General features: G+C 43.1%; 1 protein-coding gene across 4 annotated transcripts in view; it reads right to left on the minus strand.

The window, feature by feature from the left end:
• Positions 1-27,251, minus strand: part of LOC115206229 (neurobeachin-like) — a 308,527-nt gene that overhangs the window by 140,690 nt on the left and 140,586 nt on the right. For all 4 annotated transcript variants that reach the window (XM_029772948.1, XM_029772946.1, XM_029772945.1 and 1 more), the window contains one exon: positions 15,515-15,639. In XM_029772948.1, the coding sequence (XP_029628808.1) occupies positions 15,515-15,639 (125 nt within the window). The remainder of the gene's footprint in view (positions 1-15,514; positions 15,640-27,251) is intronic.

Raw genomic sequence — 27,251 nt, forward strand, 5'->3', positions numbered from 1 at the left:
AACAGAGAAGAGACTCAGGGGGTATGCTAATTCGGTATAGAGCAGACCTAACCCACTATTAAATTAGTCAAAACAGGAACATTTTACATCTGGCTAGAAATTAATAAATAAATGATCTCAACAGAGAAAAATGTCCTCGTGTGTGCTACCTATATCCCCCCAATAGAATCCCCATACTTTAACGATGACAGCTTCTCCATCATAGGGTGGGAGATCAACAATTTCCAGGCCCAGGAACATGTACTAGTCTGTGGGGATCTAAATGCCAAAACTGGACAAGAACCTGACACCCTCAGCACACAGAGGGACAAACACCTACCTGGAGGTGACAGCATTCCCTCCCCCATATGCCCCCCTAGACACAACTACGACAACATAACCAACAAAAATGGGTCACAACTTCTGCAGCTCTGTCGGCTGCTGGGTATGTATATAGTCAATGGTAGGCTTCGAGGGGATTCCTATGGTAGGTACACATATAGCTCATCTCTTGGCAGTAGTACTGTAGACTACTTTATCACTGACCTCAACCCAGAGTCTCTTAGAGCGTTCAGTCAGCCCACTGACACCCCTATCAGATCACAGCAAAATCACACTCTACTTGAACAGAGCTTTGCTCAATCATGAGCCATCAAAGCCAAAGGAACTGAATAATATTAAGAAACGCTATAGTTGGAAGGAAAGTAGTGCGGAAACAAATTCAATCCCTTCTAGACAATTTCCTGGACAAAATGTTTCACTGCAATAGTGAAGGTGTAAACTTGGCAGTAGAAAACCTAAACAGTATATTTGACCTCTAAGCTTTCCTATCAAATCTAAAAATTTCAAGCAGACAACCTAAGAAAATTAACAACAATAACAAATGGTTTGATGAAGAATGCAAAAACCTAAGAAAAAACTGAGACACCTATCCAACCAAAAACATAGAGACCCAGAAAACCTGAGCCTACGCCTTCCCTATGGTGAATCACTAAAACAATACAGCAATACACTATGGAAAAAGAAGGAACGGCACGTCAGAAATCAGCTCAATGCAATTGAAGAATCCATAGAATTTAACCACCTCTGGGAAAATTGGAAAACTCTAAACAAACAATAACATGAAGAGATATCTATCCAAATGGAGATGTATGGATAAACCACTTCTCCAATCGTTTTGGCTCAATAACAAAGAACAAACAGCAAAAACATCTACATGATCAAATACAAATCTTAGTCAACTATTAACGACTACCAGAACACACTGGATTCTCCAATTACATCTGCCACGCTGATCCTCAACACTGGAGCCCCCCAGGGGTGCGTGCTCAGTTCCCCCCTGTACTCTCTGTTCACCCACGACTGCATGGCCAGGCACGACTCCAACACCATCATTAAGTTTGCAGACAACACAACAGTGGTAGGCCTGATCACCGACAACGACGAGACTGCCTATAGGGAGGATGTCAGAGACCTGGCTGGGTGGTGCCAGAATAACAACGTAACCAAGACTAAGGAGATGATTGTGGACTACAGGAAAAGGAGGACCGAGTAAGCCCCCATTGTCATCGACGGGGCTGTAGTGGAGCAGGTTGAGCGCTTCAAGTTCCTTGGTGTCCACATCACCAACAAACTAGAATGGTCCAAACACACCAAGACAGTTGTGAAGAGGGGACGACAAAGCCTATTTCCCCTCAGGAAACTAAAAAGATTTGGCATAGGTCCTGAGATCCTCAAAAGGTTCTACAGCTGCAACATCAAGAGCATCCTGACTGGTTGCATCACTGCTGGTATGGCAATTGCTCGGCCTCCGACCGCAAGTCACTACAGAGGGTAGTGATTACAGCCCAGTACATCACTGGGGCTAAGCTGCATGCCATCCAGGACCTCTACACCAGGCGGTGTCAGAGGAAGGCCCTAAAAATTGTCGAAGACCCCAGCCACCCCAGTCATAGACTATTCTCTCTACTACCGCATGGCAAGCAGTACCGGAGTGCCAAGTCTAGGACAAAAAGTCTTCTCAACAGTTTTTACCCCCAAGCCATAAGACTCCTGAACAGGTAATCTAATGGCTACTCAGACTATTTGCATTGTGTGCCCCCCCACCCCTCTTTTACACTGCTGCTACTCTCTGTTTATCATATGTGCACAGTCACTTTAACTATACATTCATGTATATATGTACATACTACCTCAATTGGCCCGACCAACCAGTGCTCCCGCACATTGGCTAACCGGGCTATCTGCCTTGTGTCCCGCCACCCACCACCTGCCAACCCCTCTTCATGCTACTGCTACTCTGTTCATCATATATGCATAGTCACTTTAACCACATCTACATGTACACACTACCTCAATCAGCCTGACTAACCGGTGTATGTATGTAGCCTCGCTACTTTTATAGCCTCGCTACTGTATATAGCCTCACTACTGTTTTTCACTGTCTTTTTACTGTCGTTTTTATTTCTTTACTTACGTATTGTTCACCTAATAGCTCTTTTGCACTATTGGTTAGAGCCTGTAAGTAAGCATTTCACTGTAAGGTCTACACCTGTTGTATTCGGCGCACGTGACAAATAAACTTTGATTCGATTTGATTTGATTTTACATTGAATGAACTACAGGACAAAATACAAAACCTCCAACCCAAAAAGGCCTGTTGTGTTGATGGTATCCTAAATGAAATGATAAAATATACAGACCACAAATTCCAATTGGCTATACTTAAACTCTTCAACATCATCCTCAGCTCTAGCATATTCCCCAAAACTTGGAACCAAGGACTAATCACCCCAATCCACAAAAGTGGAGACATATTTGACCCCAATAACTACCATGGGATATGCATCAACAGCAACCTTGGGAAAATCCTCTGCATTATCATTAACAGCAGACTCGTGCATTTCCTCAGCGAAAACAATGTACTGAGCAAATGTCAAATTGGCTTTTTACCAAAATTACCATACGATGTATTCATCATCCACACACTAATTGACAAACAAACAAACTAAAACAGAGGCAAAGTCTTCTCCTGCTTTGTCGATTTCAAAAAAGCTTTTGACTCAATTTGGCATGAGGGCCTGCTATACAAATTGATGGAAAGTGGTGTTGGGGGAAAAACATACAAAATTATAAAATCCATGTACACAAACAACAAGTGTGCGGTTAAAAATGTTTAAAAAAATACACATTTCTTTCCAGAGGCCTGGGGGGTGAGACAGGGATGCAGCTTCAGCCCCACCCTCTTCAACATACAGTTGAAGTCAGAGGTTTACATGCACCTTAGCCAAATACATTTAAACTCGGTTTTTCACAATTCCTGACATTTAATCCTAGTAAAAATTCCATGTCTTAGGTCAGTTAGGATCACCACTTTATTTTAAGAATGTGAAATGTCAGAATAATAGTAGAGAGAATGATTTATTTCAACTTTTATTTCTTTCATCACATTCCCAGTGGGTCTGAAGTTTACATACACTCAATTAGTATTTGGTAGCATGCCTTTAAATTGTTTAACTTGGGTCAAACGTTTTGGGTAGCCTTCCACAAGCATCCCACAATAACTTGGGTGAATTTTGGCCCATTCCTCCTGACAGAGCTGCTGTAACTGAGTCAGGTTTGTAGGCCTCCTTGCTCGCACACGCCTTTTCAGTTCTGCCCACAAATTTTCTATAGGATTGAGGTCAGGGCTTTGTGATGGCCACTCCAATACCTTGACTTTGTTGTCCTTACGCCATTTTTCCACAACTTCGGAAGTATGCTTGGGGTCATTGTCCATTTGGAAGACCCATTTGCATCCAAGCTTTAACTTCCTGACTGATGTCTTGAGATGTTGCTTCAATATATCCACATAATTTTCCATCCTCATGATGCCATCTATTTTGTGAAGTACACCAGTCCCTACTGTAGCAAAGCACCCCCACAACATGATGCTGCCACCCCCGTGCTTCACAGCTGGGACGGTGTTCTTCGGCTTGCAAGCCTCCCCCTATTTCCTCCAAACATAACGATTGTCATTATGGCCAAACAGTTTATTTTTGTTTAATCAGACCAGAGGACATTTCTCCAAAAAGTATGATCTTTGTCCCCATGTGCAGTTGCAAATGGTAGTCTGTTTGTTTATGGCGGTTTTGGAGCAGTGGCTTCTTCCTTGCTGAGCGGCATTTCAGGTTATGTCGATATAGGACTCTTTCTACTGTGGATATAGATACTTTTGTACCTGTTTCCTCCAGCATCTTCAAAAGGTCTTTTGTTGTTGTTCTGGGATTGATTTGCACTTTTTGCATAAAAGTACTTTCATCTCTAGGAGACAGAATGCGCCTCCTTCCTAAGCGGTATGATGGCTGCGTGGGCCCATGGTGTTTATACTTGTGTACTATTGTTTGTACAGATGTACGTGGTACCTTCAGGCATTTGGAATTGCTCCCAAGGATGAACCAGACTTGTCTACACATTTTTTTCTGAGGTCTTGGCTGATTTCTTTTGATTTTCCCATGATGTCAAGCAAAGAGGCAGGGAGTTTGAAGGTAGGCCTCGAAATACATCCACAGGTACACCTACAATTTACTCAAATTATGTCAATTAGCCTATCAGAAGCTTCTAAAGCCATGACATAATTTTGGGGAATTTTCCAAGCTGTTTAAAGGCACAGTCAACTTAGTGTATGTAAACTTCTGACCTACTGGAATTGTGATATAGTGAGTTATAAGTGAAATAATCTGTCTGTAAACAATTGTTGGAAAAATTACTTATGTCATACACAAAGTAGATGTCCTAACCGACTTGCCAAAACTATAGTTTGTTAACAAGAAATGTGTGGATTAGTTGAAAAATGAGTTTTAATGACTCCAACCTAGGAGTATGTAAACGTCCGATTTCAACTGTATATATCAACGAATAGGCGAGGCGACTAGAAAAGTCTGCAGCACCCGGCCTCACCCTACTAGAATCTGAAGTCAAATGTCTACTGTTTGCTGATGATTTGGTGCTTCTGTCCCCAACCAATAAGGGCCTACAGCAGCACCTAGATTTTCTGCACAGATTCTGTCAGACCTGGGCCTTGACAGTAAATCTCAGTAAGAGAAAAATGTGTTCCAAAAAAGGTCCAGTTCCCAGGACCTCAAATACGAATTCCATCTAGACACCGTTGCCATAGAGCACACAAAAAACTATACATACCGAAACATCAGCGCCACAGGTAACTTCCACAAAACTGTGAACGATCTGAGAGACAAGGTAAGAAAGGCCTTCTATGCCATCAAAAGGAACATAAAAGTCGACATACCAATTAGGATCTGACTAAAAATATTTGAATCAGTCATAGAACCCGTTGCCCTTTATGGTTTTGAGGTCTGGGGTCTGCTCACCAACCAAGAATTCACAAAAAATGGGACAAAAACCAAATTGAGACTCTGCATGCAGAATTCTGCAAAAATATCCTACGTGTACAAGGTAAAAAACCAAATAATGAATGCAGAGCAGAATTAGGTCGATACCCACTAATTATCAAAATCCAGAAAAGAGATTTTAAATTCTACAACCACCTAAAAGGAAGCAATCCATAACAAAGCCATCACCTACAGAAAAAAACATGGAGAAGAGCCTCCTAAGCAAGCTGGTCCTGGGGCTCTGTTCACAAACACAAACACACCCCACAGAGCCCCAGGATAGCAACACAATTAGACCCAACCAAATCATGAGAAAACAAAAAGATAATTACTTGACACATTGGAAAGAATTTACAAAAAAACAGAGTAAACTAGAATGCTATTTGGCCCTAAACAGAGAGTACACAGTGGCAGAATACCTGACCACTGTGACTGACCCAAAATTAAGGAAATTGTTGACTATGTACAGACTCAGTGAGCATAGCCTTGCTATTGAGAAAGGCCGTTGAAGGCAGACCTGGCTCTCAAGAGAAGACATGCTATGTACACTGCCCACAAAATGAGGTGGAAACTGAGCTGCACTTCTTAACCTCCTGCCAAATGTATGACTATATTAGAGACATAGATTTCCATCAGGATTACACAGAACCACAAAGAATTCGAAAACAAATACAATTTTGATAAACTCCCATATCTATTGGGTGAAATATCACAGCAGCAAGATTTGTGACCTGTTGCTACAAGAAAAGAGCAACCAGTGAAGAACAAACACCATTGCAAATGCAACCTATATTTATTTTCCCTTTTGTACTTTAACTATTTGCGCATCATTACAACACTGCATATAGACATAACATTTGAAATGTCTTTATTCTTTTGGAACTTTTGTAAGTGTAATGTTTACTGTACATTTGTTATTGTTTATTTCACTTTGTTTATTATCTATTTCACTTGCTTTGGCAATGTTAACATATGTTTCCCATGACAATAAAGCCCCTTATTAGATTGAAATTGAATTGAGAGAGACAGAGACAGAGAGAGAGACAGAGAAAGAGAGCGACAGAGAAAGTGAAACAGAGAGAGAGAAGGGGAGAGCGAAAGAAAAAGAGTGAGAGGCGGGGACCGAGCAAACTGCTTTGTCCACAACACAATTCAATTATCAAGGGGTAGAATATAGGGTTTTAAATAATCAGAAAGAAAGAAGCAGGACAGGGACAGAGACAATGAGCTGACATGAATATCCATCTTGTTATGATTGATAGCCACTACACTCGGAGATGTTCTCAAATCAAAGCGGGCGGTGAGATAGACGGCCGTTTGTCAACACTAAAATTTGGCAGCGCTGAGGTGTCATTGCTGCCTCATTAGAAATCTTTTAAATCCTCCACCTTTCCCCTCACAACACACAGAGGAGGAGAAAAGAGATTGGGCCACTTTGTTTCTATCATAATTCATTTCTTTAGTCTGTGACCTAAACAGGACCTCATCCCACAGCCCCTAACCCTGAAGCACAGATAGCAGCACTATCACAAACTCTACTTGCATCAGGGTTAACCAATATAGTAGTCCTCCTTCTACACTCCAATCACCCAAGGCCTTCTGCCTCACTTCCACTACTAATACAGTGGCCTTGGAAGACCCACATAATCATATGGCGGAAATTATGGCAAATCATTTGGGATGCAACAGCGTTTTATAGTCAATCCAGAATAAGTAGATTAAACCATTTATCATTGATAGTGTTTTTATATAGGAAGAATGCCAATGACACATCAAATATCTACCATACCCAATTCATGAACAGGTTTATGATTCAGAACCATCAAGAAAAGGCCTACCATATAGTAGGGTTAAAGCCTACCATAATATGGAGAGAAATATATATATATATAGAGAGAGAGAGAGGGGGAGAAAGAGAGTAGAGAGAGAGAGAAGAGAGGGAGGGTGAGAGAGCAGGGGGTGAGAGAGAGGAAGGGAGGGGGAGAGAGAGATAAAAAGAGGGAGAGCGAAAGGAGAGCGAAAGAGAGGGGGAGGGAGAGAGAGAGAAAGAGAGAGAGAGAGAGAGGAGGAAGAGAGAGAGCAGAGCTAATATCACCTGACACTCATTCCCTATCGCCATGCCAACAGGACAGAATGACACATTTTCAACGTTTCCCTCCCAGTTTGAGGGTGACGATAGAAAGTAGATATGGGCTTTCAGCTTTGGTCAAATAAAGTTAACAATCTCAGAGAAAGGAACTATTTTAATGTTCAGTAGTTTTACTGTTCAATGTGGAATAGATAATAGTTGAAATGCTTTTAAAAAGAAGCACAGGCTCCTGAATCAAACTGTGATATAACAGTCTATGTTTTATATATTGGGAGAATTCTGGAGTATTCTGTGGCATGAACCTTTCATTTTTATAGCCTCAGTCAGACTCAGGGAGCATGTGTTTTTCTTGGTCTCCTGCGTCTCATACGCCCCAACCTCTCGCTCCTTAAGGAGAAACTCTATCACATGATGTTTCACTTAACAGCCTACTCTGCTACAGTACATTTCCCAACAGAGGAATAAGGCTGATGGCAAATATACTTTGGAATAATTCACTATATACAACCATAAATAAAGCATGAAACCTTAGAATTACAGTGGAGTTTTTTTTGGAAGAACACATATTCTACGTAAATTACACGAACTGGATCAAACACAATGGGCAACACTGCTATGCAGGACATGTATATTTACTGCAAAAGAAAAAGTCTGAAAATCTGTCATTTATGTTTTGGAACCCCAAAAGCTTTATGTTGTGTGTTCGTCTGGCACAATAGCGACCTGACCAGAACCATTTTGGAGAGAACTTTTCCTCCTATGCCTCCACGCTACCAACACAGATCCCGCCCAGAACAGTGGAATCGGAGACAGATGCAAAGTTCAAGCGTTTGTTTTGGACTGTAACGGCAATGCAGAATGGGCTTTTTCCTCCTCCTCTCTTGCCTCTTCCCTCTCTCCGGACTCTGTTCCCAGATGAGGGTGTCCCTCTACCCTTAACTCAGCCAGCCTTAACCCATGCCTACCTGTCTCTGTAATGTCTATGCTTTATGAAATGAAAATCCTACAGAGTGATAACAGGGCAGAACGCCACTCTGTCTCCTTGCACTGCTTCATAAACTGCGTTTCATATAGTAGCATTTCCTAATCACATAGTAGTGTTTCCTTAACTGTAGTCCCCTCTTCTCTTCTGTTTTCCAGCCTACATCAGTCCTAGATCTCTCCCCCACGCCTCACCCCACCCCACCACTCTCTCTCCACAGAATTCACATTCCACACGATACAAGCTGTCCAGCATCACTGAATCCTGGGCTAGTCTGAACGCTGGGAGACGCTGCTCAGTTGCAAACAGGAAAATATAAGAGACAGAGAGTACTGAGAGAAAGTAGAAACAGAGAGTAGAAAGAGAGTAGAAACACAGACTAGAGACAGAGAGTGGAAAGACAGAGTAGAAACAGAGAGGAGACAGTAGAAACAGAGTAGAAACAGAGAGTAGAGACAGAGTAGAAATAGAGAGTAGAGATAGCGAGTAGAAACAAAGCATAGAGAGAGAGTAGAAACAGAGAAGAAACAGAGTAGAGACAGAGTAGAGACAGAGAGTAGAGACACAGAGCAAGTAGAAACAGAGTAGAGACAGAGAGAGTAGATACACAGAGAGTAGAAACAGAGTAGAGACACAGAGAGTGTAGAAACAGAGAGTAGAGACAGAGAGTAGAGAGTGTAGAGACAGAGTGGAGAGGGAGAGTAGAGACAGAGAGTATAGACAGAGTAGAGAAAATAGAGAGCGAGAGAGTAGAGAGAGTAGAAACAGAGAGGAGAAACAAAGAGTAAAGAGAGAGTAGAGACAGAGTAGAAACAGAGTAGAGACAGTAGAGACAGCATAGAGAGGGAGAGTAGGAGTAGAGACAGAGAGTAGAGAGAGTAGAAACAGAGAGTACTGGGAGAGAGTAGACACAGTAGAGAGAGTAGAAACAGAGAGTAGAGACAGAGTAGAGCGAGATTAGCGACAGAGTAGTGACACAGAGAGAGCAGAAACAGAGAATAAAGACTGAGTAGAAACAGAGAGTAGAGAGAGTAGAAACAGAGTAGATACAGAGAGTAGAAACAGAGAGGAGAGAGAGTAGAAACAGAGGAGACAGAGAATAGAAACAGAGAGTAGAAACAGAGTAGCGGGAGAGTAGAAACAGAGTAGAGACAGAGAGTAGAGAGAGAAAGTAGAAACAGAGTAGAAAGAGAGTAGAAACAGAGCAGAGACAGAGAGAAAGAGAGAGTAGAGACAGAAAAAGGAAGAGAGTAGAAACAGTAAGTAGAGAGAGAAGAAACAGAGTAGAAACAGAGAGTAGAGACAGAGAGTAAAGAGCGAGAGTAGAAACAGAGAGTAGAAACCGAGAGTAGATACAGAGTGTAGATACACAGATTAGAGACAGAGAACGGAAAAGAGTAGAGAGTAGAAACAGAATAGAGTCAGAGAGTAAAAACAGAGAGTAGAGAGAGTAGAAACAGAGAGTAGAGAGAGTAGAAACAGAGAGTGGAGAGAGAGAGAGTAGAAACAGAGTAGAATCAGAGAGTAAAAACAGAGAGTAGAGAGAGTGAAAACAGAGAGTAGTGAGAGTAGACACAGAAAGTAAAGAGAGAATAGAAACTGAGTAAAGACAGTAGAAACCGAGAGTAAAAACAAAGAGTAGATACACAGATTAGAGAGAGAGAAAGGAAGAGGGTAGAGAGAGAGTAGAAACAGAGTAGAGTCAGAGAGTAAAAACAGAGAGGGAGAGAATAGAAACAGAGTAGAAACAGCAATTAGAGAGAGTAGAAAGAGCGAGTAGAGAGAGAGTAAAGACAGAGAGAACAGTCAGAGAGTAGAAACAGAGTAGAGACATATAATAGAGACTGAAAGTAGAAACAGTAGACAGAGAGTAGAGACCGTAACACACTAACAGGGCAGGAGTATCTCATTACCACACCCCTATACCTGGGGACCAGCCCTGGCCTAGATGCCCTGTAGCTAGATGGTGTTGCTAGATGCTCTGTAGCTACATGCCCTGTAGCTAGATGCTCTATAGCTATATGCCCTGTAGCTAGATGCTCTGTAGCTAGATGTTCTGTAGCTAGATGCTCTGTAGCTAGATGCCCTGTAACTAGAGGCTCTATAGCTAGATGATCTGAAACTAGATTATCTGTAGCTAGACGTCCTGTAGCTTGCCTTGTAGCTAGATGCTCTGTAGCTAGATGCCCTGTAGCTAGATGCTCTGTAGCTAGATGCCCTGTAGCTAGATGCTCTGTAGCTAGATGCCCTGTAACTAGAGGCTCTATAGCTAGATGATCTGAAACTAGATTATCTGTAGCTAGAAGCCCTGTAGCTTGCCCTGTAGCTAGATGCTCTGTAGCTAGATGCTCTGTAGCTAGATGCCCTGTAGCTATACCTGGGGACCAGCCCTGGCCTAGATGCCCTGTAGCTAGATGGTGTTGCTAGATGCTCTGTAGCTACATGCCCTGTAGCTAGATGCTCTATAGCTATATGCCCTGTAGCTAGATGCTCTGTAGCTAGATGCTCTGTAGCTAGATGCTCTGTAGCTAGATGCCCTGTAACTAGAGGCTCTATAGCTAGATGATCTGAAACTAGATTCTCTGTAGCTAGAAGCCCTGTAGCTAGATGTTCTGTAGCTAGATGCCCTGTAGCTAGATGCTCTGTAGCTAGATGCCCTGTAGCTAGATGCCCTGTAACTAGAGGCTCTATAGCTAGATGATCTGAAACTAGATTCTCTGTAGCTAGAAGCCCTGTAGCTTTCCCTGTAGCTAGATGCTCTGTAGCTAGATGCCCTGTAGCTAGATGCTCTGTAGCTAGATGCCCTGTAGCTAGATGCCCTGTAACTAGCGGCTCTATAGCTAGATGATCTGAAACTAGATTCTCTGTAGCTAGAAGCCCTGTAGCTTGCCCTGTAGCTAGATGCTCTGTAGCTAGATGCCCTGTAGCTAGATGCTCTGTAGCTAGATGCTCTGTAGCTATACCTGGGGACCAGCCCTGGCCTAGATGCCCTGTAGCTAGATGGTGTTGCTAGATGCTCTGTAGCTACATGCCCTGTAGCTAGATGCTCTATGGCTATATGCCCTGTAGCTAGATGCTCTGTAGCTAGATGCCCTGTAGCTAGATGCTCTGTAGCTAGATGCTCTGTAGCTAGATGCCCTTTTGCTATACCTGGGGACCAGCCCTGGCCTAGATGCCCTGTAGCTAGATGGTGTTGCTAGATGCTCTGTAGCTACATGCCCTGTAGCTAGATGCTCTATAGCTATATGCCCTGTAGCTAGATGCTCTGTAGCTAGATGCCCTGTAACTAGAGGCTCTATAGCTAGATGATCTGAAACTAGATTCTCTGTAGCTAGAAGCCCTGTAGCTTGCCCTGTAGCTAGATGCTCTGTAGCTAGATGCTCTGTAGCTAGATGCTCTGTAGCTAGATGCCCTGTAGCTAGATGCCCTGTAGCTAGATGCCCTGTAACTAGAATCCCTGTAGCGAGATGCTCTATAGCTAGATGCCCTGTAGCTAGATGCCCTGTAGCTGGATGCCCTGTAGCTAGATGCCCTGTAGCTAGATGCCCTGTAGCTACATGCCCTGTAGCTACATGCCCTGTAGCTACATGCCCTGTAGCTAGATGCCCTGTAGCTAGATGCCCTGTAGCTAGAGGCTCTATAGCTAGAGGCTCTATAGCTAGATGCCCTGTAGCTAGATGCTCTGTAGCTAGATGTCCTGTAGCTAGATGTCCTGTAGCTAGATGCCCTGTAGCTAGATGCCCTGTAGCTAGATGCCCTGTAGCTAGAGGCTCTGTAGCTAGATGCCCTGTAGCTACATGCCCTGTAGCTAGATGCCCTGTAGCTAGATGCCCTGTAGCTAGATGCTCTGTAGCTACATGCCCTGTAGCAACATGCCCTGTAGCTAGATGCCCTGTAGCTAGATGCCCTGTAGCTAGATGCCCTGTAGCTAGATGCCCTGTAGCTAGATGCTCTGTAGCTAGATGCCCTGTAGCTAGATGCCCTGTAGCTAGATGCTCTGTAGCTAGATGCCCTGTAGCTAGATGCTCTGTAGCTAAATGCCCTGTAGCTACATGCCCTGTAGCTATACCTTTATTTATCACTTTAGTTACAGTATTATTGAGTTTTCAGACATGCTCCACAGTGTTATACCTCAGAGAGCTCATTAAAAGTCAGTCAGACAACATGCAGCTCTCGTCTCCTTCAGAGTGAATCTTCATTAGTCTTGATAATAAACCAGGGAACGGCAGACTAAACCAGGAAACGGCAGACTAGAGAGGATAATTTATGGAATGATAGCTAGTGATGATGTGTGTTCTAATGCTGTAATAAGCTATACATGTCGTCCCGGGGTGCAGTAGTGTGTGTGTTTGTGTTTGTGTGTGTACGCGTGTGCGTGAATGGGTGTGTGCATGTGTGTGTGAATTCTGCTGTAATGAGCTATAAAGATCAGTGTGTGTGAGTAGCAGAGGGTCAGAGAGAGCCTGGTTGTGTCCCAAATTGCACCCTGCTTATATAGTGCACTACTTTTGACCAGAACCTATGGGGCTCTGTTCAAAAGTAGTGGGAATAAGGTGCCATTAGGGACACAGCCAGCCTGTCCACCTGAGCAGGGTAGCAAGGACACCTGGAGGTAGAACAGCCTGTTAAACACTGGATCAATATGAACCTGACTTCCATTTCATGGTTCCCCAGCTCCAATCAGCTAACTATATCCTCTGCTGCAGCTGCTGCTACAGAACAGAGAAGGTATAGTCATACAGACAGACAGAGGGCAGAGACACAAAGCTAACCCTCCTTAGTCCTCCTCACCCTGTCAATGTTGCTAATAGATGTACACACACGTAGACATTTCAATCCACACATTCAAGAAGCTCCCAAAGAATAAACTGGGAAAAAATGACTTACTGAACACAAGTACTGAGATTGTCAGTCACTAGTGGGTTACTATCTGTCTACAGACAGCTTTCAAACATTAAAAACCTTTCTCTTCTGACATGATGTTTCCCCAGTGAGTGAAACTGGTGAGAATGACATTTATGACCAGGCAAGTAGTCTCTCTCTCTAGTTATTGAAGTATGATCATCATGGCTGCTAAATACAAGGCTATTAGAACCAGCCTCAAACGCAGTCTCTCTCTGTCTCTCATAATGAATGTTGCAAAATGTTGTTCTCCTTGTCCTCGAGTAGGTGTCTGGATGGTTGAGACAGAAATAAGGAGCAGACAGTGTCATTATTGTGTGTGTGCCATTAACATGGGCCACCTGCAGCCCAGAGAGAAACCATCTGGTGTGTGTGTGTTATCCGCAGGACTGGCGTGTGTGTGTTGGGTGTGTGTGTGTTATCCGCAGAACTGGCGTGTGTGTGTTGGGTGTGTGTGTGTTGGGTGTGTGTGTGTGTTGGGTGTGTGTGTGTTGGGTGTGTGTGTGTTGGGTGTGTGTGTGTTGGGTGTGTGTGTGTTCTGGCAGTGACACAGAGCTGAGAGGCCAGATGACATGCTGAACCAACAGTTGGCTCCCCCGGCACAGCTATATGTATCCCAAATGGCACCCTATTGCCTACATAGTGCACTACTTTTGACCAGGGCCTTTGGTCAAAAGGGCACCATTCGGGAAGCAACCTCTGTTACACAAAGACGAGTATTAGGGCCCAGAGAACTAGGGCTCAGAGTTTCTCCTGGAGGTCAAACTCCTGGTCCTCCTCATACCAGACCTGGGTCATCAGGCATGGGTTAGAGAACTGGCCTAGTGACTGCTCACCTCCGTTCATACCTCCCGATGAGTGCAGACAACTTGGAACAATAGGATTTACTAGCATCACAGAAATGAATGACGTTTTAATTTATTGCATGTTTTGTTTGATGTGAGAGCATTTTGTAGTTTCTAAATCAGTAGATTTTGTTCCCCTTGTTCCTTTACTCCATCTGCTCTGCTAGGCGGCGTCCAAAATGGCACCCTATTCCCTGCAGTATATAGTGCACCACTCTTGACCAGGGTCCACAGCGCTCTGGTCAAAAGTAGTGGACTATATAGGAAACATGATGTAATTTGGGACGCACCCCTAGTCAGCTCAATGAGGGAAAGTTTGTGACTAAGAGCACAACAGTCAAATGAAAAGTCTACAAAAATTTTAATGTTTCATTGAACAGACGTGTCATGTTCAATTGACAGAGGCAGTAAATATGTTTCCTATAAAAATGACAATAAACTTCTCTCAGCTCAGCAACAGGCCCTGCCCATAGTACACGGTTCAACCCTGGACCCTGAGGACACTGAGACCCTCTATAGCTCCTCACTTTATTAGGCTGGCCTTGACAGTGAGAAGAACCCAGTGGCTGTCTGGGATCATACAACATTATGAATAACAGGATTGTACTGTGTGGAGAGAGACAGCAGCTACTGTCATATATGCCCCTGACCCTGTCATGTATTGACCAAACCCTAAACACTGAGTAAAAATGGTCCCATTCCATCAGGAGACTAGTTACTTCTACAGACTTTGTAGAATAGAGGAAATGGTTAGAAGCAGATATCAAGTATAGTTGTGTTGGGATGTGCTAAACTTTGAACATTGAGATATGAAATGAATGATAGGAAATGAAAGAGACTGGGTTATGTTAGAAGTTAAGGGTTCTCAGAGGAAAGAAGAAGGCTTCGGAATGTGTATTAGATGAAAGAGGGGTTGAGGTCAGGAGGTGAGGACAGATTCTCTTAAGAGAGTAATAAATGTTTGGAATCCTGTTACCCTCTTTATTAGCTTCCTGTAGAGCCATAACATGTAAGGATTGGAGAGAAAGGGGAGTGTCTTAAGTAGGATGCATATAAACTGTGAAGTCTGAAATCTTTAGCTGTCTGTTTTCAGCTGTACAGAACCTTTGGGGAATGATTAAACTTGGTTAAAGCTTCTATGTCCGTGAGTTATTTACTCTGAAAAATAAGAACCTAACAGTTGACAAGAAAAACTGTTGAAATAAGGTTGCTTGTTACAGTGTCCCGATAGTGGGTTAGTGTCGCCAAATACGCTACTGTGTTATCCTCTGGGTCTACAGTAGTCTGTTTATCTACTGTAAATCAATCAGCCAGGAGCATGCTGACTAACCATAGTCGTCTAACGTCTTGCAGGGGATGTCCAGGTGGGTGGAGCCAAAGGGGTTCCGTACGAATCTCCGCCTCCTCCGTAGGTCGTCCTCCCAGTAGTCCAGACGCCAGAAGTCATTCAGCTGACTGAGAGACAGACAGAGACAGACAGGTTAAACTGAGAGACAGACAGAGATAGACAGGTTAGACTGAGAGACAGACAGGTTAGACTGAGAGACAGACAGGTTAGACTGAGAGACAGACAGAGACAGACAGGTTAGACTGAGAGACAGACAGAGACAGACAGGTTAGACTGAGAGACAGACAGAGACAGACAGGTTAGACTGAGAGACAGACAGAGATAGACAGGTTAGGCTGAGAGACAGACATAGATAGACAGGTTAGACTGAGAGACAGACAGGTTAGACTGAGCGACAGACAGAGATGGACAGGTTAGACTGAGAGACAGACAGGTTAGACTGAGAGACAGACAGAGACGGACAAATTAGACTGAGAGACAGACAGAGATAGACAGGTTAGACAGAGATAGACAGGTTAGACTGAGAGACAGACAGAGACGGACAGGTTAGACTGAGAGACAGACAGAGACGGACAGGTTAGACTGAGAGACAGACAGAGATAGACAGGTTAGACAGAGATAGACAGAGACAGACAGAGATAGACAGGTTAGACAGAGACAGACAAGTTAGACAGAGACAGACAGAGATAGACAGGTTAGACTGAGAGACAGATAGAGATGAACAGGTTAGACTGAGAGAAAGACAGATGGACAGGTTAGAATGAGAGACAGACAGAGATATACAGGTTAGACTGAGAGACATACAGACATAGACAGGTTAGACTGAGAGACATACAGACATAGACAGGTTAGACAGAGATAAACAGGTTAGACTGAGAGACATACAGACATAGACAGGTTAGACAGAGATAAACAGGTTAGACTGAGAGCAGGTTAGAATATACACATACGGACGACACGAACACGCACGCACGCACACACACACACGCACTGGGGGCTACATAGAGTACACACACACAGCAGCGCAACACCAGGAGCCCCACAGCAGCAGCAGCAGAAGCCACTACACTATAAATCACTAACACTCCCATTAACAAATACAGCATCAAATTACAAGTCTAAATGGCACAGCTTGCCTCCGTTTTTACTATGTTTTTTAACAAGATTTGTAAATCAGAGAGGTAGGACCCTCAACCTAGGCAGGGAGGGAGTAAGGGCAGGAGGGAGGGAGGCAGAGAGAGAGAGAGAGAGAGAGAGGGAGGCAGAGAGAGAGAGAGAGAGAGAGAGAGAGAGAGAGAGAGAGAGAGAGAAGGAAAGGGGAGGTAGGAAGAGAGGAGGGAGGGAGGGAGAAGGAAAGGGGAGGCAGGGAGATAGGAGGGAGGGAGAAGGAAAGGGGAGGCAGGGAGATAGGAGGGAGGGAGGGAGGCAGGCAGGGAGAGAGGAGGGAGGCAGTGAGCCATGGAGAGAGGGAGGCAGCAACGTGGGGTTTAATGATGGGGAGAGTCTGAGAACTATAAAACAGCAACCTTCCCTCTCTCACTCCTTCCCTCCCTGTGTGGGTATGTGGAACCATGATTAAATTAATGTATTGAAATATTCATTGAAATGATTCTCAGAGCCCTGGGGCAACCCAAAAGAAAACTGCATTTTTATTCATTATTAATAAGAGTGAATTAGAGCCTTAAAAACAGGAGAGGAAGAAGGGAACAGCTCCAGCATGTGGAAACCATCTTTGTAAATGATTATTCCAACATTAGCAGGGAGGACCAGGGAAGGAGGATAGTTTTATTGCTTGCAGCTAATGCAAACCATTAAGCAGTGGACCCAGTATCAGGTTACTAAGTGCAGCTCTGGCTGGACACATTTCAAAGGCTTTGTGTTTCCTTCAAGGGGAACTAAAAGTAGAAAAACACTGCAAGTCATTTACGTACTCTAAACGGAGCTGTGGAGAGAAATATGGAGCGAGGGAGAGAGTGATGATTAAAATGATAGTAGAGCAGATGACAGTTTGGTCTGAGAAGATCCTCAGTCACATCAATGGACCATGTGCTTCATCTTCATCCTCTCCATCTAGACCAGAGTGAGGAACTACACAGTCCTCCTGCTCCTCTGACGGTGTCCCACAAGGCACCATATTCCTAATATTGAGTTGCACCCCCCCTTTGCCCTCAGAACAACCTCAATTTCATTGGTCCATGGACCCTAAAAGGTGACGAAAGTATTCCACAGGGATTCTGGCCCATGTTGACTCCAATGCTTCCCACAGTTGTGTCAAGTTGGCTGGATGTCCGTTGGGTGCTGAACCATTCTTGATACATGGGGGGAAACTGTTGAGTGTGAAAAACACAGCAGCGTTGCAGTTCTTGACACTCAAACCGGTGCTCCTCGCACCTACTACTATACCCCGTTCAAGGCAATTAAATATGTTTTCTTGCCCATTCACCTTCTGAATGGCACACAATCACAATCCATGTCTCAATTGTCTCATAGTTTAAAAATCTTTCTTTAACCTGTCTCCTCCCCTTCATCTACACTGATTGAAGTGGATTTAACAAGTGACATCAATAAGGGATCATAGCTTTCACCTGGATTCACCTGGTCAGTCTATATCATAGAAAGAGCAGACGATCCATGTTTTGTACACTCAGTGTATAGTGAACTACCTTTGGCCAGGTATAGGGCTCTTTTATTTACCTTTTACCAATATACGACCATATTAAAATGATACCTCCACCTCCACCTTGTAAATGATCCAGTCAGTGTGTATTACCACCACAAACAACAACAACCCAGACAGCCTCCCTGTTGCCAATCCATCCTCCACCTCCACCTTGTAAATGATCCAGTCAGTGTGTATTACCACCACAAACAACAACAACCCAGACAGCCTCCCTGTTGCCAATCCACCTCTAGCATTGGCAGTCTGGCTAGCAGCCAGGGCTTCCATTGTATACCTTCCCCCACACCCCCAATCTCTCTCTTCTCTGCCATAATATTGAGTCAGCCTAAACAGATTAACGTGTTACAAGGGGATCACATCACCAAACCGTTCTGTGAATATAATATGAATATAATATGAATGTAATATCTACAACTGTCAGTAAGCTGAAGGCTCAGGAGACTTAGCAGGCCTCTGACAGCCACGAGACCTCAGTCTCAGTTAAGCATCAATCAACTGTGTGTGTGTGTGTGTGTGTGTGTGTGTGTGTGTGTGTGTGTGCGCAGAGTATCTGCACGTCTAGAGCTTGTCCCATGTCTGTCAGTCTCCCAGCAGGTTTGAAGCTGAAGAACAGAGATGTCAGTAGGTGGAGGGGCAAAGCCACGTAAATGATATTGTAAACGATAGATTACATAGCCGGAAAAATGTAAATCCACTGTAGGCAGACGAGAGATTACCGTTACAGATTATAACCCCTAATTCCCACTGCAAATAGTCTGCCTACCGTGGTGGACGAGGAAGGAGCTGCTTTGAACATTTGCTCTGCAATGTATTAAACATATTAAATACATATGATGCATGAGATTTGATTTGCTGAAGGATAATCATTGTTGTACAGCAACCTAAACTACAAGCCAAACTGTTTTCATTTGTATATAGCTAATATGAATCAAACATTAAACAAGCCAACCCCAAGATTACATGAATTGATTAACCAAGCAAACATGATGATCCCCCCCCCAACCTCATCCCACAGCATATGCTTTCACTTCGGAGGTGGCTTAGTAGTGAAGAAGAAAGAGAAAGCGAAAAAGGGCGAGGAAGAAAGGGAGAGGGGAGAAGGAGAGAGGGGCCAGTGATACTCTAAATCGTGCGGTTGGCACCAGACAGGTTCTGGACCGTCGTGCCAAGCTGCTGTGCTGAAGGAGGCTGGGCCAGGCAGATCAGTGAGGGTGGTCCGGGATGTCTTCCTAATGGCACCCTATTCCCTATACATACCCTATATAGCGCACTATGGGCCCTGGTTTAAAGAAGTGCACTACATAGGGAACGGCTCCCATAGGGGGCTTCTCAGTCAGCTCACACACACACACGCACACACACACACACACACACACACACACACACACACACACACACACACACCTAAAATACTACACACCTAAGGGCTCTGGTCAAAAGTAGTTCCATTTGGTATACTGAGTGTGCTGATGGTATCCGGAGTATACTGATGGTATCCAGAGTGTACCGATGGTATCCAGAGTGTACCGATGGTATCCGGAGAGTACTGACGGTATCCTGAGTGTACAGATGGTATCCGGAGAGTACTGATGGTATCCGGAGAGTACTGATGGTATCCGGAGAGTACTGATGGTATCCTGAGTGTACAGATGGTATCCGGAGTGTACAGATGGTATCCGGAGAGTACTGATGGTATCCAGAGTGTACTGATGGTATCCGGAGAGTACTGATGGTATTCAGAGTGTAATGATGGTATCCGGAGAATACTGATGGTATCCGGAGAGTACTGATGGTATTGAGTGTAATGGTGGAATTCTGAGTGTACAGGTGGTATTCGAAGTGTACTGATGGTATTCTGAGTGTACTGATGGTATTCTGAGTGTACTGACGGTATTCGGGGTGTACTGATGGTATTCGGCGTGTACTGAATTTGATGGTATTCTGAGTGTACTGATGGTATTCTGAGTGTACTGATGGTATTCGGAGTGTACTGAATTTGATGGTATTTGGAGTGTACTGATGGTATTCGGAGGGTACAGATGGTATTCGGAGTGTGCAGATGGTATTCAGAGTGTGCAGGTGGTATTCGGAGTGTACATACGGTATTCTGAGTGTACTGTATTTGATATATTCTGAGTGTGCAGATGGTATTCGGGTGTACTGATGGTATTCGGAGTGTACTGATGGTATTCGGAGTGTACTGTATTTGATGGTATTCGGAGTGTGCAGATGGTTTTCTGAGTGTGCTGATGGTATTCGGGTGTACTGATGGTATTCGAGTGTACTGATGGTATTCGGAGTGTACTGATGGTTTTCGGAGTGTACCGATGGTATTCGGAGTGTACTGATGGTATTGTAAGTGTATTGTAAGAGTATATTCGGAGCAGAGTGAGAGAGAAGGAAACAAAGCTAGATTTTGCATACTGAGAGGTGTTAAAACTGTTATGTTCTCATCCATGAATTCACTCAAATCCAGCTAATAGGACATGTCTGATATTCTCTAGCATCTGAAGCTATATGTCTACTTTGCTTTGGTGAATCCAATATGAGCACAAAAAGCTTAATTTCATGCATGAGACAGAGAAATGCATGCAGGGAAATAATTTGACCCTAGAACAGCTTCAGACACAGATGTCCTCCAGGCGGGTTACAAAATCTGTTTGATACTTTACAAAGATTTAGTAAATGTCTGCCAGCTAAGGTCTTCTATTGATGTTAGGCTTACAGACTTACAGAAACAGACAAATACTACTAAATGATATGAGGGTAATGACTTGCATACAATAATTGGACTATATACTGAACATTTGATCAATACAGACTGTACAGACTGTAAAGTGCAAGGCAGTGACAGCCAGTTTATCTCAATGGGATCTGTGAGGACGACTGACTGGCTCTCCACTTCCCCGTTCTCCCCTCGTAGTGGGGCTTCAGGACAGGCATAAAGAATGACTGAGGCCAAGCCTCCCAGAAACTGGCTAAATGTATTAGCCCTGTCACACATCAATCACACAAATGGATTTCAAACTGCATTTTAAAAGCTCATTTTCCAGACCTGATAACCAAGAGGAAACATGGCGGCCATTATTCACGGATGCTTTTAGAATTTAAGTGCAGTGCAATAAATGTATAAAAACACTATCTTCTCTCCTTTTTTCTCTGTGTATTTAAATCCCATCGCTCCTGAATGTGTGTGTGTGTGTGTCTCGGGGCTGTGGAGACAAAGACAGATTTAACACCCCGGCTCCACAGGGAATGTGTTCTGTTGGTAAAAGGCAGTAAAACCTGACAGCCATGACTCAAAATAAAATGGTGAAGTGGGAAATAAAAGGACTGAAAACAATTTCACAACACAAATACAGCCCAATCTAGGACAGTGGGAGCTGGTTTGTAGTGATGAACTAGGCTAGTATTGGCACTGGAGACAGTTATAGTATAGTGATATACTGTAGAGAAGTATAGTCATAGTATAGTATAGTGGTATAGCTACAGTATATACCGTGAGCTCAAACATATTGGGATAAATTCACTTTCATGTGTATTAAAGTAGTCAAAAGTTGAGTATTTGGTCCCATATTCCTAGCACACAACAATTACATCAAGCTTGTGACTCTTCAGATTAGTTTGTGCCCAATAGAAATTAATGCTGAATAATGTGTCATTTTGGAGTCACTTTTACTGTAAATAAGAATATAACGTTTCTATACACTTCTACATTAATGTAAATGCTACCATGATTATGGATAGTCCTGAATGAATCGTGAATAATTAATTGAATGAGAACATTACAGACGCACATTTGCGTTGAAGTCGGAAGTTTACATACAGTTATGTTGGAGCCATTAAAACTCGTTTTAATGTAAATCAAAAGAATTAGCCAAGACCTCAGAAAAAAATGGTAGACCTCCACAAGTCTGGTTCATCCTTGGGAGCAATTTCCAAATGCCTGAAGGTACCACGTTCATCTGTACAAACAATAGTATGCAAGTATAAACACCATGGGACCACGCAGCCATCATACCGCTCAGGAAGGAGATGCGTTCTGTCTCCTAGAGAATGTACTTTGGTGCAAAAAGTGCAAATCAATCCCAGAATAACAGCAAAGGACCTTGTGAAGATGCTGGAGGAAACAGGCACAAAAGTATCTATATCCACAGTAAAACGAGTCCTATATTGACATAACCTGAAACGCCGCTCAGCAAGGAAGAAGCCACTGCTCCAAAACCACCATAAAAAAACAAGAATACAGTTTGCAACTGCACATGGGGACAAAGATCGTACTTTTTGGAGAAATGTCCTCTGGTCTGATGAAACAAAAATAGAACTGTTTGGCCATAATGACCATCGTTATGTTTGGAGGAAAAAGGGGGAGGCTTGCAAGCCAAAGAACACCATCCCAATCGTGAAGCACGTGGGTGGCAGCATCATGTTGTGGGGGTGCTTTGCTGCAGGGGGGACTGGTGCTCTTCACAAAATAGATGGCATCATGAGGAATTAAAATTATGTGGATATATTGAAGCAACATCTCAAGACATCAGTCAGGATGTTAAAGCTTGGTCGCAAATGGGTCTTCCAAATGGACAATGACCCCAAGCATACTTCCAAAGTTGTGGCAAAATGGCTTAAGGACAACAAAGTCAAGGTATTGGAGTGGCCATCACAAAGCCCTGACCTCAATCCTATAGAACATTTTGGGGCAGAACTGAAAAAGTGTGTGTGAGCAAGGAGGCCTACAAGCTTGACTCAGTTACACCAGCTCTGTCAGGAGGAATGGGCCAAAATTCACCCAACTTCTTGTTGGAAGCTTGTGGAAGGCTACCCGAAACATTTGACCCAAGTTAAATTTAAAGGGAATTCTACCAAATACTAATTGAGTGTATGTAAACTTCTGACCCACTGGGAATGTGATGAAAGAAATAAAAGCTGAAATAAATAATTCTCTCTACTATTATTCTGACATTTCACATTCTTAAAATAAAGTGGTGATCCTAACTGACCTAAGACAGGGTATTTTTACTAGGATTACATGTCAGGAATAGTGAAAAACGGAGTTTACATGTATTTGGCTAAGGTGTATGTGAACTTCCGACTTCAACTGTATATCATACCCCCTCAAAAATGCTAACCTCCCCTGTTACTGTAATTGTGAGAGGTTAGCTTGTTTTAGGGTTATAATATTTGTATGTCTGTGACTTTCTCGCTCACTATTATTCCTGATTATATTCAGGGCTATCCATAATCATGGTAGCATCCACATTAATGTAGAAGTGTTTAGAAACACATTCTATTCTTATTTACAATAAAAGTGACTCCAAAATACATTATTTACCATTCTTTTCAATTGGGCACAAAATAATCTGAAGCACAACCAAAACAAACTCTAAATGAATCGAACAGGTTTGTAGAGTCACAAGCTTGATGTAATCATAAAGTGCTAGGGAATATGGGACTAAATACTAAACGTTTTACTACTTAAATACCCATAAGGGAATTTGTCCCAATACTTTTGGTCCCTTAAAATGGAGGGACTATGTACAAAAAGGTCTGCAATTCCTAAACAGTTCACCCGGTACGGATGAAAATACCCTCACATTAAAGCAGACAGTGTGTACGTTAACCTCATAGTCATTTTATCATTCCAAATCCAAAGTGCTGGAGTACAGTCCCGAATCAACAAAAAGTGTGTCACTGTCCCAACACTTTTGGAGCTCACTGTATAGTGGTATAGTGACTTAAGTCTGTACGATGTCCTTATTTGGCCAAATGGGACCACAGGACACCAATGACATGACTCTACTTATTCCCATTTCCATTGAGGTTATTCATCGGAGAGGAGAGGAGAGAAAGGAAGGAAGGAAGGAAGGAAGGAAGGAAGGAAGGAAGGAAGGAAGGAAGGAAGGAAGGAAGGACGGAAGGAATGAAGGAACAGGGCAGGCTAATAGTAATACTTGGTGTCTTTCAGGCCTGCCCTTTACTGCCTGCAGATGATTTTAGAGGCTTGTTTAAGAACTGTCCATCAAAGTGCAGCTACAATAACTACTTACAACATTGTCTGTCAAAGTGCAGCTACAATAACTACTAAAAACACTGTCTGTCAAAGTGCAGCTACAATAACTACTAAAAACACTGTCTGTCAAAGTGCAGCTACAATAACTACTAAAAACACTGTCTGTCAAAGTGCAGCTACAATAACTACTAAAAACACTGTCTGTCAAAGTGCAGCTACAATAACTACTAAAAACACTGTCTGTCAAAGTGCAGCTACAATAACTACTTAATAACTGCCTGTATCCAGACTGAGGCTATGGGTCCTGGTCAAAAGTAGTGCACTATATAGGGTATAGGGTGCCATTTGAGACATATCCAATCACTAGCACTAGGCTGTTGTATGCTGGACCCCATCAAGGTAATATCTCTGTTAGAAACACAACAAACCATTATATCAACAAACTACAATATCAACAAACCATTACAGCTGACCACGTTGTCAAAGACCCAGTTAAGAGTGTTTACTCCAGAGTGTTCTTCAAACATGGCGGTAAACTGGACCATGGTTCTGATGTTTATTTCGAACATGTTAATTTCTAATGAGGTCATACAGATAGTTCTAAATGAAACATAACCCTCTGGAGGGACGATCACTCAGATAGAACAGAAGTATACACGTTTAAATTTGAACAGAACTAACCATGTTTCAGATGGAACAGAACTAACCATGTTTCAGATGGAACAGAACTAACCATGTTTCAGATGGAACAGAACTAACCATGTTTCAGATGGAACAGAACTAACCATGTTTCAGATGGAACAGAACTAACCATGTTTTAGATGGAACAGAACTAACCATGTTTCAGATGGAACAGAACTAACCATGTTTCAGATGGAACAGAACTAACCATGTTTCAGATGGAACAGAACTAACCATGTTTCAGATGGAACAGAACTAACCATGTTTCAGATGGAACAGAACTAACCATGTTTCAGATGGAACAGAACTAACCATGTTTCAGATGGAACAGAACTAACCATGTTTTAGATGGAACAGAACTAACCATGTTTCAGATGGAACAGAGCTGCTCATGTTTAAGTTCGGACAACACTACCCATGTTTTAGTTAGAACAAAAATATACTGGTTTCAGCATCAGCCAGTTTCTCCTGACAGAGAGGACTATTGTGAGAGATTAGAAAGAAAAGCAACGAAAGATTCAATAAAACACCATTATATTCTCTTTAAATGCTTCCATTTGAGACGTAAATGGGGGATAATTATAATAAATAGCAGCAAATCAGTGACTAGTCTATTTAAAGAGGCAGGACTGGTTAGTGTCTCACCACACACACCCTGTCCTGTGAAGCGGGTACCCTGCCCTGCACCCCGAGCCCTGGCCTCACACCCTGCTCTCTGAACCCCGCGCCCTGTGTGACTCTGACACTAAACACACTCCAGAGCTCTCAGATGAAGTCCTTCTGAGAACAAATGGCCATTCTCTCCTCCATCCACACTCTGTCCATCTACCAATGAGAGGAAGCTATTCATTGTCTATGGTTTATGGTCTAGACTAGGGTCACTGTTAACATGATACACTGATCAGTATTACCATGACACACTAAACCATTCTGCTCTGGGGACATGCCAACCATGTCCTGAAATGTAAGCATGGAAATACTAGGGTTGCAAAATTCTAGTAATTTCCTCCAAATTCTCAGGTTTTCTAGAAATACTGGTTGGAGGATGCTAGATTTCATGCGTGTTCCCTTGTGATTCCGGGAATTTTCTAACTTGGTTTACTGGAAAACCTGAGAAGTTTGGAGAAGTTACCAGAATTATGCAACCCTAAAAAGTACTTCTTGATGGTCTCGCTATAAACAAATCATCTACCAAACCATTATCCTTCTGAAACCTATCATATCACTAAAAAACAGTGCAGTATTATACAGTGAGGGAAAAAAGTATTTGATCCCTTGCTGATTTTGTACATTTGCCCACTGACAAAGAAATTATCAGTCTATAATTTTAATGGTAGGTTTATTTGAACAGTGAGAGACAGAATAACAACAAAAAAATCCAGAAAAACGCATGTCAAAAATGTTATAAATTGATTTGCATTTTAATGAGGGAAATAAATATTTGACCCCCTCTCAATCAGAAAGATTTCTGGCTCCCAGGTGTCTTTTATACAGGTAACGAGCTGAGATTAGGAGCACACTCTTAAAGGGAGTGCTCCTAATCTCAGTTTGTTACCTGTATAAAAGACACCTGTCCACAGAAGCAATCAATCAATCAGATTCCAAACTCTCCACCATGGCCAAGACCAAAGAGCTCTCCAAGGATGTCAGGGACAAGATTGTAGACCTACACAAGGCTGGAATGGGCTACAAGACCATCGCCAAGCAGCTTGGTGAGAAGGTGACAACAGTTGGTGCAATTATTCGCAAATGGAAGAAACACAAAAGAACTGTCAATCTCCCTCGGCCTGGGGCTCCATGCAAGATCTCACCTCGTGGAGTTGAAATGATCATGAGAACAGTGAGGAATCAGCCCAGAACTACACGGGAGGATCTTGTCAATGATCTCAAGGAAGCTGGGACCATAGTCACCAAGAAAACAATTAGTAACACACTACGCCGTGAAGGACTGAAATCCTGCAGCGCCCGCAAGGTCCCCCTGCTCAAGAAAGCAGATATACATGCCCGTCTGAAGTTTGCCAATGAACATCTGAATGATTCAGAGGACAACTGGGTGAAAGTGTTGTGATCAGATGAGACCAAAATGGAGCTCTTTGGCATCAACTCAACTCGACGTGTTTGGAGGAGGAGGAATGCTGCCTATGACCCCAAGAACACCGTCCCCACCATCAAACATGGAGGTGGAAACACTATGCTTTGGGGGTGTTTTTCTGCTAAGGGGACAGGACAACTTCACCGCATCAAAGGGACGATGGACGGGGCCATGTACCGTCAAATCTTGGGTGAGAACCTCCTTCCCTCAGCCAGGGCATTGAAAATGGGTCGTGGATGGGTATTCCAGCATGACAATG

The sequence above is a fragment of the Salmo trutta genome, chromosome 13 (genome assembly GCF_901001165.1).
Source record: "Salmo trutta chromosome 13, fSalTru1.1, whole genome shotgun sequence".
Lineage (NCBI taxonomy): Eukaryota > Metazoa > Chordata > Actinopteri > Salmoniformes > Salmonidae > Salmo > Salmo trutta.